The sequence below is a fragment of the Callionymus lyra genome, chromosome 13 (genome assembly GCF_982586985.1).
Source record: "Callionymus lyra chromosome 13, fCalLyr1.hap1.1, whole genome shotgun sequence".
NCBI classification, from domain to species: Eukaryota; Metazoa; Chordata; class Actinopteri; order Syngnathiformes; family Callionymidae; genus Callionymus; species Callionymus lyra.
Window position 1 is genome coordinate 430,001 of NC_141830.1, and position 13,432 is coordinate 443,432.

The following is a 13,432-nucleotide window of genomic DNA, read 5'->3' on the forward strand; positions in this document are numbered from 1 at the left end:
CTCTGACACACACAACATCATCTCCGACACACACAACATCATCTCCGACACACACAACATCATCTCTGACACACACAACATCATCTCCGACACACACAACATCATCTCTGACACACACAACATCATCTCCGACACACACAACATCATCTCTGACACACACAACATCATCTCCGACACACACAACATCACCTCCGACACACACAACATCATCTCTGACACACACAACATCATCTCCGACACACACAACATCATCTCTGACACACACAACATCACCTCCGACACACACAACATCATCTCTGACACACACAACATCATGTCCGACACACACAACATCATCTCTGACACACACAACATCATGTCCGACACACACAACATCATCTCTGACACACACAACATCATGTCCGACACACACAACATCATCTCTGACACACACAACATCATCTCCGACACACACAACATCATCTCCGACACACACAACATCATCTCCGACACACACAACATCATCTTCGACACACACAACATCATCTCTGACACACACAACATCATCTCCGACACACACAACATCATCTCTGACACACACAACATCATCTCCGACACACACAACATCATCTCTGACACACACAACATCATCTCTGACACACACAACATCACCTCTGACACACACAACATCATCTCCGACACACACAACATCATCTCCGACACACACAACATCATCTCTGACACACACAACATCATCTCCGACACACACAACATCACCTCCGACACACACAACATCATCTCTGACACACACAACATCACCTCCGACACACACAACATCATCTCTGACACACACAACATCATCTCTGACACACACAACATCATGTCCGACACACACAACATCATCTCTGACACACACAACATCATCTCTGACACACACAACATCATGTCCGACACACACAACATCATCTCTGACACACACAACATCATCTCTGACACACACAACATCATCTCTGACACACACAACATCATCTCTGACACACACAACATCATCTCTGACACACACAACATCATCTCTGACACACACAACATCACCTCAGACACACACAACATCATGAGGACACACACAACATCATCTCTGACACACACAACATCATCTCTGACACACACAACATCATCTCCGACACACACAACATCATGAGGACACACACAACATCATGAGGACACACACAACATCATCTCTGACACACACAACATCACCTCCGACACACACAACATCATGAGGACACACACAACATCACCTCAGACACACACAACATCATGAGGACACACACAACATCACCTCCGACACACACAACATCATCTCCGACACACACAACATCATGAGGACACACACAACATCACCTTTGACACACACAACATCATCTCTGACACACACAACATCACCTCCGACACACATGAGGACACACACAACATCACCTCCGACACACACAACATCATGAGGACACACACAACATCACCTCTGACACACACAACATCACCTCCGACACACACAACATCATGAGGACACACACAACATCATGAGGACACACACAACATCACCTCCGACACACACAACATCATGAGGACACACACAACATCACCTACGACACACACAACATCATGAGGACACACACAACATCACCTCCGACACACACAACATCATGAGGACACACACAACATCATGAGGACACACACAACATCATGAGGACACACACAACATCATGAGGACACACACAACATCATGAGGACACACACAACATCATGAGGACACACACAACATCATCTCTGACACACACAACATCATGAGGACACACACAACATCATCTCTGACACACACAACATCATGAGGACACACACAACATCATGAGGACACACACAACATCACCTCCGACACACACAACATCATGAGGACACACACAACATCACCTCCGACACACACAACATCATGAGGACACACACAACATCATGAGGACACACACATCATGAGGACACACACATCATGAGGACACACACATCATGAGGACACACACAACATCACCTCAGACACACACAACATCATCTCTGACACACACAACATCACCTCAGACACACACAACATCACCTCAGACACACACAACATCACCTCAGACACACACAACATCACCTCAGACACACAACATCATGAGGACACACACATCATGAGGACGTTACACACAACATCATCTCAGACACACACAACATCATCTCTGACACACACAACATCATCTCTGACACACAACATCATCTCAGACACACACAACATCATCTCAGACACACAACATCACCTCAGACACACAACATCACCTCCGACACACACAACATGAGTACGTTACACACAAGCAGTTTACTGTTAGTTGTCATGGCAACAGCTCACCTGAGGCTGAAGCGAAGCATGCTGGGATGTGAGGCGACCACATGGTTCCATAAACGACCCCTTCGTGACCTTTTAGTGTCACTAGAGTCCGAGCGAGTCTTGCATCCCACTGATGAGTCATGAGTCACACGAGTCACTCGAGTCACACGAGTCACACGAGTCACACGAGTCACACGAGTCAAACGAGTCACACGAGTCACACGAGTCACACGAGTCACACGAGTCACACGAGTCACACGAGTCACACGAGTCAAAGGAGTCAAAGGAGTCAAACGAGTCATATGAGTCACACGAGTCACACGAGTCACACGAGTCACACGAGTCAAACGAGTCACACGAGTCACACGAGTCACACGAGTCACACGAGTCAAACGAGTCACACGAGTCACACGAGTCACACGAGTCACACGAGTCACACGAGTCACACGAGTCACACGAGTCAAACGAGTCACACGAGTCACACGAGTCACACGAGTCAAAGGAGTCAAACGAGTCACACGAGTCAAACGAGTCACACGAGTCACATGAGTCACACGAGTCAAACGAGTCACACGAGTCAACGAGTCAAACGAGTCAAAGGAGTCAAAGGAGTCACACGAGTCACACGAGTCAAACGAGTCAAACGAGTCAAACGAGTCACACGAGTCAAACGAGTCACACGAGTCACACGAGTCACACGAGTCACACGAGTCACACGAGTCACACGAGTCAAACGAGTCACACGAGTCACACGAGTCAAAGGAGTCAAACGAGTCACACGAGTCAAACGAGTCACACGAGTCACACGAGTCACACGAGTCAAACGAGTCACACGAGTCAACGAGTCAAACGAGTCAAAGGAGTCAAAGGAGTCACACGAGTCACACGAGTCAAACGAGTCAAACGAGTCACACGAGTCACACGAGTCAAAGGAGTCAAACGAGTCACACGAGTCAAACGAGTCACACGAGTCAACGAGTCAAACGAGTCAAAGGAGTCAAAGGAGTCACACGAGTCACACGAGTCAAACGAGTCAAACGAGTCAAACGAGTCACACGAGTCAAACGAGTCACACGAGTCACACGAGTCACACGAGTCACACGAGTCACACGAGTCACACGAGTCAAACGAGTCACACGAGTCACACGAGTCAAAGGAGTCAAACGAGTCACACGAGTCAAACGAGTCACACGAGTCACACGAGTCACACGAGTCAAACGAGTCACACGAGTCAACGAGTCAAACGAGTCAAAGGAGTCAAAGGAGTCACACGAGTCACACGAGTCAAACGAGTCACACGAGTCACACGAGTCAAAGGAGTCAAACGAGTCACACGAGTCAAACGAGTCACACGAGTCACACGAGTCACACGAGTCAAACGAGTCACACGAGTCAACGAGTCAAACGAGTCAAAGGAGTCAAAGGAGTCACACGAGTCACACGAGTCAAACGAGTCAAACGAGTCAAACGAGTCACACGAGTCAAACGAGTCACACGAGTCACACGAGTCAAACGAGTCACACGAGTCACACGAGTCACACGAGTCAAAGGAGTCACACGAGTCAAACGAGTCACACGAGTCACACGAGTCACACGAGTCAAACGAGTCACACGAGTCACACGAGTCACACGAGTCACACGAGTCACACGAGTCAAACGAGTCACACGAGTCACACGAGTCACACGAGTCACACGAGTCACACGAGTCAAACGAGTCAAACGAGTCACACGAGTCACACGAGTCACACGAGTCACACGAGTCACACGAGTCAAACGAGTCAAACGAGTCACACGAGTCAAACGAGTCACACGAGTCACACGAGTCACACGAGTCACACGAGTCACACGAGTCACACGAGTCACACGAGTCAAACGAGTCAAACGAGTCAAACGAGTCACACGAGTCACACGAGTCACACGAGTCACACGAGTCAAACGAGTCAAACGAGTCACACGAGTCACACGAGTCACACGAGTCACACGAGTCAAACGAGTCACACGAGTCACACGAGTCACACGAGTCACACGAGTCACACGAGTCACACGAGTCACACGAGTCACACGAGTCACACGAGTCACACGAGTCACACGAGTCACACGAGTCACACGAGTCACACGAGTCAAACGAGTCAAACGAGTCACACGAGTCACACGAGTCACACGAGTCACACGAGTCACAGGAAGTAATTCTCACCACTTTAGCTGTTTGATCCCATGAACCTGAAACGATCAGGTTTGATTCACGAACCTCAGTCCAGTCAACAGTACACACCTGTAAATACACAACACATTACACACCTGTAAATACACAACATATTACACACCTGTAAATACACAACACATTACACACCTGTAAATACACAACATATTACACACCTGTAAATACACAACACATTACACACCTGTAAATACACAACATATTACACACCTGTAAATACACAACATATTACACACCTGTAAATACACAACATATTACACACCTGTAAATACACAACATATTACACACCTGTAAATACACAACACATTACACACCTGTGAATACACAACACATTACACACCTGTACAACACATTACACACCTGTACAACACATTGCACACCTGTACAACACATTACACACCTGTACAACACATTACACACCTGTACAACATACAACACATTACACACCTGTACAACACATTACACACCTGTACAACACATTACACACCTGTACAACACATTACACACCTGTACAACACACAACACACCTGTACAACACACAACACACCTGTACAACACATTACACACCTGTACAACACATTACACACCTGTACAACACATTACACACCTGTACAACACGTTACACACCTGTACAACACACAACACACCTGTACAACACATTACACACCTGTACAACACATTACACACCTGTACAACACATTACACACCTGTACAACACATTACACACCTGTACAACACACAACACATTACACACCTGTACAACACATTACACACCTGTACAACACACAACACACCTGTACAACACATTACACACCTGTACAACACATTACACACTTGTACAACACATTACACACCTGTACAACACACAACACACCTGTACAACACATTACACACCTGTACAACACACAACACACCTGTACAACACATTACACACTTGTACAACACACAACACACCTGTACAACACACAACACACCTGTACAACACATTACACACCTGTACAACACATTACACACCTGTACAACACACAACACACCTGTACAACACATTACACACCTGTACAACACACAACACACCTGTACAACACAACACAACATGTGTGTACCTCCTGTAGGTGAGCCTTCACGACCTTCAATGGAGATGTTCTGCTTGAATGATAAACTTGTAAAGTTCCGTCTCCTGCTGCAGCGACGAGAACATGTTCCTGGTGTTCAGACCAGCAGACGTCGAAGATCCCGTCAGACCATGTCCACCTGCACACATGAGAGGTTCTACTATCAAACTCTCTCATCTACTATCAAACAGGGTCTCATCTACTATCAAACTCTCTCTTCTACTATCAAACTCAGTCTCATCTACTATCAAACTCTCTCATCTACTATCAAACTCTCATCTACTATCAAACTCAGTCTCATCTACTATCAAACTCTCTCATTTACTATCAAACTCTCTCATCTACTATCAAACTCTCTCATTTACTATCAAACTCTCTCATTTACTATCAAACTCTCTCATCTACTATCAAACTCTGTCACATCTGCTATCAAACTCTCTCATCTACTATCAAACTCTGTCACATCTGCTATCAAACTCTCTCATCTACTATCAAACTCTCTCATCTACTATCAAACTCAGTCTCATCTACTATCAAACTCTCTCATCTACTATCAAACTCAGTCTCATCTACTATCAAACTCAGTCTCATCTACTATCAAACTCAGTCTCATCTACTGTCAAACTCAGTCTCATCTACTATCAAACTCTCTCATCTACTATCAAACTCTCTCATCTACTGTCAAACTCAGTCTCATCTACTATCAAACTCTCTCATCTACTATCAAACTCAGTCTCATCTACTATCAAACTCTCTCATCTACTATCAAACTCTGTCATCTACTATCAAACTCAGTCTCATCTACTATCAAACTCTCTCATCTACTATCAAACTCTCTCATCTACTATCAAACTCAGTCTCATCTACTATCAAACTCAGTCTCATCTACTATCAAACAGGGTCTCATCTACTATCAAACTCTCTCATCTACTATCAAACTCAGTCTCATCTACTATCAAACTCAGTCTCATCTACTATCAAACTCTCTCATCTACTATCAAACTCAGTCTCATCTACTATCAAACTCAGTCTCATCTATTAGCAAACTCTCTCATTTACTATCAAACTCTCTCATTTAATATCAAACTCTCTCATCTACTATCAAACTCAGTCTCATCTACTATCAAACTCTCTCATCTACTATCAAACTCAGTCTCATCTACTATCAAACTCAGTCTCATCTATTATCAAACTCAGTCTCATCTATTATCAAACTCTCTCATTTACTATCAAACTCTCTCATTTAATATCAAACTCTCTCATCTACTATCAAACTCAGTCTCATCTACTATCAAACTCTCTCATCTACTATCAAACTCTCTCATTTACTATCAAACTCTCTCATTTACTATCAAACTCTCTCATTTACTATCAAACTCTCTCATCTACTATCAAACTCTCTCATTTACTATCGAACTCTCTCATCTACTATCAAACTCTCTCATCTACTATCAAACTCTCTCATTTACTATCAAACTCTCTCATCTACTATCAAACTCAGTCTCATCTACTATCAAACTCTCTCATTTACTGTCAAACTCTCTCATCTACTATCAAACTCAGTCTCATCTACTATCAAACTCTCTCATCTACTATCAAACTCAGTCTCATCTACTATCAAACTCTCTCATTTACTATCAAACTCAGTCTCATCTACTGTCAAACTCTGTCACATCTACTATCAAACTCAGTCTCATCTACTGTCAAACTCAGTCTAATCTACTATCAAACTCAGTCTCATCTACTGTCAAACTCAGTCTAATCTACTATCAAACTCAGTCTCATCTACTATCAAACTCTCTCATTTAATATCAAACTCTGTCACATCTACTATCAAACTCTCTCATCTACTATCAAACTCTCTCGCATCTACTATCAAACTCTCTCGCATCTACTATCAAACTCTGTCACATCTACTGTCAAGCTCTGTCACATCTACTATCAAACTCTGTCACATCTACTATCAAACTCTGTCACATCTACTATCAAACTCTCTCATCTACTATCAAACTCTCTCGCATCTACTATCAAACTCTCTCGCATCTACTATCAAACTCTGTCACATCTACTATCAAACTCTGTCTCATCTACTATCAAACTCTGTCACATCTACTATCAAACTCTGTCATCTACTATCAAACTCTGTCTCATCTACTATCAAACTCTGTCATCTACTATCAAACTCTGTCTCATCTACTATCAAACTCTGTCTCATCTACTATCAAACTCTGTCTCATCTACTGTCAAGCTCTGTCACATCTACTATCAAACTCTGTCACATCTACTATCAAACTCTGTCATCTACTATCAAACTCTGTCACATCTACTATCAAACTCTGTCATCTACTATCAAACTCTGTCACATCTACTATCAAACTCTCTCGCATCTACTATCAAACTCTCTCGCATTTACTATCAAATAACTAAGGGTTCGATGTGAGAGGACATGTTTGTGTGGAGTCCCTCAAGGTTCTGTTCTGGGGCCTTTATTGTTTGTACTTGATTCCTCAAATCCTGATGTTTCTTATGTTTGCTGATGACATCCAGCTGTTGATCAGCTGATCAGAGGCTGAACTTCATGAAGGTCATTATCTGAGGTCATGTGACGTCACCTTTGGACCAGCTGGACTTGGCTTTCGTTCTGTTCCAGGACCATCAACTCACCTCCACCTGTGCACAGACACACACCATCGTTGACTTCCACTCACCTGAGACTCACCCGAGACTCACCCGAGACTCATCTGAGACTCAACTGAGACTCACCTGAGACTCACATGAGACTCACCTGAGACTCACCTGAGACTCACCTGAGACTCACCTGAGACTCACCTGAGACTCAACTGAGACTCAACTGAGACTCACCTGAGACTCACCTGAGACTCAACTGAGACTCACCTGAGACTCACCTGAGACTCAACTGAGACTCAACTGAGACTCACCTGAGACTCACCTGAGACTCAACTGAGACTCACCTGAGACTCACCTGAGACTCACCTGAGACTCAACTGAGACTCACCTGAGACTCACCTGAGACTCACCTGAGACTCACCTGAGACTCACCTGAGACTCACCTGAGACTCACCCGAGACTCAACTGAGACTCACCTGAGACTCACCTGAGACTCACCTGAGACTCAACTGAGACTCACCTGAGACTCACCTGAGACTCACCTGAGAGGCCATAGTTGTTTGCGGCTGCGCAGGCGAGTCTTGAGGCGCAGAAGGGAGACGCTGCCACGGCGTAACCATGGAGACCAGGCGTGTTGAAGACCAGCGTCATGTCTCTGGTGCCCCCTGCTGGACGTTAAGCACAAGTGATGTAGACACTGGAGTAGACACTGGAGTAGACACTGAAGTAGACACTGACGTAGACACTGACGTAGACACTGACGTAGACACTGAAGTAGACACTGACGTAGACACTGAAGTAGTCACTGACGTAGACACTGAAGTAGACACTGACGTAGACACTGAAGTAGACACTGAAGTAGACACTGAAGTAGACACTGAAGTAGACACTGAAGTAGACACTGACGTAGACACTGAAGTAGTCACTGACGTAGACACTGAAGTAGACACTGACGTAGACACTGAAGTAGACACTGAAGTAGACACTGAAGTAGACACTGACGTAGACACTGAAGTAGTCACTGACGTAGACACTGAAGTAGACACTGACGTAGACACTGAAGTAGACACTGACGTAGACACTGAAGTAGACACTGAAGTAGACACTGAAGTAGACACTGAAGTAGACACTGGAGTAGACACTGAAGTAGACACTGAAGTAGACACTGACGTAGACACTGAAGTAGTCACTGACGTAGACACTGAAGTAGACACTGACGTAGACACTGAAGTAGACACTGAAGTAGACACTGAAGTAGACACTGAAGTAGACACTGAAGTAGACACTGAAGTAGACACTGACGTAGACACTGACGTAGACACTGAAGTAGACACTGAAGTAGACACTGACGTAGACACTGACGTAGACACTGAAGTAGACACTGACGTAGACACTGAAGTAGACACTGGCGTAGACACTGAAGTAGACACTGAAGTAGACACTGACGTAGACACTGACGTAGACACTGAAGTAGACACTGAAGTAGACACTGACGTAGACACTGACGTAGACACTGAAGTAGACACTGACGTAGACACTGACGTAGACACTGGCGTAGACACTGAAGTAGACACTGAAGTAGACACTGACGTAGACACTGACGTAGACACTGAAGTAGACACTGAAGTAGACACTGACGTAGACACTGAAGTAGACACTGGCGTAGACACTGAAGTAGACACTGAAGTAGACACTGAAGTAGACACTGAAGTAGACACTGAAGTAGACACTGAAGTAGACACTGAAGTAGACACTGACGTAGACACTGACGTAGACACTGAAGTAGAAACTGAAGTAGACACTGAAGTAGACACTGACGTAGACACTGAAGTAGACACTGAAGTAGACACTGAAGTAGACACTGAAGTAAACACTGACGTAGACACTGAAGTAGACACTGAAGTAGACACTGAAGTAGACACTGACGTAGACACTGAAGTAGACACTGAAGTAGACACTGAAGTAGACACTGAAGTAAACACTGACGTAGACACTGAAGTAGACACTGAAGTAGACACTGAAGTAGACACTGACGTAGACACTGAAGTAGACACTGAAGTAGACACTGAAGTAGACACTGAAGTAGACACTGACGTAGACACTGAAGTAGACACTGAAGTAGACACTGAAGTAGACACTGACGTAGACACTGACGTAGACACTGAAGTAGACACTGAAGTAGACACTGAAGTAGACACTGAAGTACACACTGACGTAGACACTGAAGTAGACACTGAAGTAGACACTGACGTAGACACTGACGTAGACACTGAAGTAGACACTGAAGTAGACACTGAAGTAGACACTGACGTAGACACTGACGTAGACACTGAAGTAGACACTGAAGTAGACACTGACGTAGACACTGACGTAGACACTGAAGTAGACACTGACGTAGACACTGAAGTAGACACTGAAGTAGACACTGAAGTAGACACTGAAGTAGACACTGACGTAGACACTGACGTAGACGCTGACGTAGACACTGACGTAGACACTGACGTAGACACTGACGTAGACACTGAAGTAGACACTGAAGTAGACACTGAAGTAGACACTGGCGTAGACACTGACGTAGACACTGAAGTAGACACTGAAGTAGACACTGAAGTAGACACTGAAGTAGACACTGAAGTAAACACTGACGTAGACACTGAAGTAGACACTGAAGTAGACACTGAAGTAGACACTGACGTAGACACTGAAGTAGACACTGAAGTAGACACTGAAGTAGACACTGAAGTAAACACTGACGTAGACACTGAAGTAGACACTGAAGTAGACACTGAAGTAGACACTGACGTAGACACTGACGTAGACACTGAAGTAGACACTGAAGTAGACACTGAAGTAGACACTGAAGTACACACTGACGTAGACACTGAAGTAGACACTGAAGTAGACACTGACGTAGACACTGACGTAGACACTGAAGTAGACACTGAAGTAGACACTGAAGTAGACACTGACGTAGACACTGACGTAGACACTGAAGTAGACACTGAAGTAGACACTGACGTAGACACTGACGTAGACACTGAAGTAGACACTGACGTAGACACTGAAGTAGACACTGAAGTAGACACTGAAGTAGACGCTGACGTAGACGCTGACGTAGACACTGACGTAGACACTGACGTAGACACTGACGTAGACACTGAAGTAGACACTGAAGTAGACACTGAAGTAGACACTGGCGTAGACACTGACGTAGACACTGGCGTAGACACTGAAGTAGACACTGGCGTAGACACTGGCGTAGACACTGAAGTAGACACTGAAGTAGACACTGAAGTAGACACTGACGTAGACACTGAAGTAGACACTGAAGTAGTCACTGACGTAGACACTGAAGTAGACACTGACGTAGACACTGACGTAGACACTGACGTAGACACTGAAGTAGACACTGAAGTAGACACTGACGTAGACACTGACGTAGACACTGAAGTAGACACTGACATAGACACTGAAGTAGACACTGAAGTAGACACTGAAGTAGACACTGACGTAGACACTGACGTAGACACTGACGTAGACACTGAAGTAGACACTGAAGTAGACACTGAAGTAGACACTGAAGTAGACACTGACGTAGACACTGGAGTAGACACTGACGTAGACACTGAAGTAGACACTGAAGTAGACACTGAAGTAGACACTGACGTAGACACTGGAGTAGACACTGAAGTAGACACTGAAGTAGACACTGAAGTAGACACTGACGTAGACACTGACGTAGACACTGAAGTAGACACTGAAGTAGACACTGACGTAGACACTGGCGTAGACACTGACGTAGACACTGACGTAGACACTGACGTAGACACTGACGTAGATACTGAAGTAGACACTGACGTAGATACTGAAGTAGACACTGACGTAGACACTGGCGTAGACACTGACGTAGACACTGACGTAGATACTGAAGTAGACACTGACGTAGACACTGGCGTAGACACTGACGTAGACACTGACGTAGACACTGACGTAGATACTGAAGTAGACACTGAAGTAGACACTGAAGTAGACACTGAAGTAGACACTGACGTAGACACTGACGTAGACACTGAAGTAGACACTGAAGTAGACACTGAAGTAGACACTGAAGTAGACACTGACGTAGACACTGACGTAGACACTGAAGTAGACACTGGCGTAGACACTGACGTAGACACTGAAGTAGACACTGGCGTAGACACTGACGTAGACACTGAAGTAGACACTGAAGTAGACACTGACGTAGACACTGAAGTAGACACTGAAGTAGACACTGACGTTGACACTGAAGTAGACACTGACGTAGACACTGACGTAGACACTGAAGTAGACACTGGCGTAGACACTGACGTAGACACTGAAGTAGACACTGAAGTAGACACTGGCGTAGACACTGACGTAGACACTGACGTAGACACTGAAGTAGACACTGAAGTAGACACTGAAGTAGACACTGACGTAGACACTGACGTAGACACTGACGTAGACACTGAAGTAGACACTGACGTAGACACTGGCGTAGACACTGACGTAGACACTGACGTAGACACTGAAGTAGACACTGACGTAGACACTGAAGTAGACACTGACGTAGACACTGAAGTAGACACTGACGTAGACACTGACGTAGACACTGACGTAGACACTGAAGTAGACACTGACGTAGACACTGAAGTAGACACTGACGTAGACACTGAAGTAGACACTGACGTAGACACTGACGTAGACACTGACGTAGACACTGAAGTAGACACTGACGTAGACACTGACGTAGACACTGACGTAGACACTGAAGTAGACACTGACGTAGACACTGAAGTAGACACTGACGTAGACACTGAAGTAGACACTGACGTAGACACTGACGTAGACACTGAAGTAGACACTGGCGTAGACACTGACGTAGACACTGAAGTAGACACTGGCGTAGACACTGACGTAGACACTGAAGTAGACACTGACGTAGACACTGAAGTAGACACTGACGTAGACACTGAAGTAGACACTGACGTAGACACTGACGTAGACACTGAAGTAGACACTGGCGTAGACACTGACGTAGACACTGAAGTAGACACTGAAGTA

At 45.0% G+C, this 13,432-nt stretch overlaps 1 protein-coding gene across 3 annotated transcripts in view; it reads right to left on the reverse strand.

Moving 5' to 3' along the window:
* The window catches only part of pex7 (peroxisomal biogenesis factor 7), a 32,531-nt gene that overhangs the window by 14,485 nt on the left and 4,614 nt on the right, over positions 1-13,432 (reverse strand). For 2 of the 3 annotated variants that reach the window (XM_087805788.1, XM_087805790.1), the window contains exons 2-6: positions 8,890-9,015; positions 8,332-8,389; positions 5,711-5,858; positions 4,584-4,661; positions 2,411-2,519 (exon numbers count right to left, since the gene is read on the reverse strand). In XM_087805788.1, coding sequence (XP_087661914.1) covers positions 2,411-2,519; positions 4,584-4,661; positions 5,711-5,858; positions 8,332-8,389; positions 8,890-8,998 — 502 coding nt within the window. In that variant the 5' untranslated portion in view covers positions 8,999-9,015. The remainder of the gene's footprint in view (positions 1-2,410; positions 2,520-4,583; positions 4,662-5,710; positions 5,859-8,331; positions 8,390-8,889; positions 9,016-13,432) is intronic. The other variant, XM_087805789.1, reaches the window with a different exon arrangement.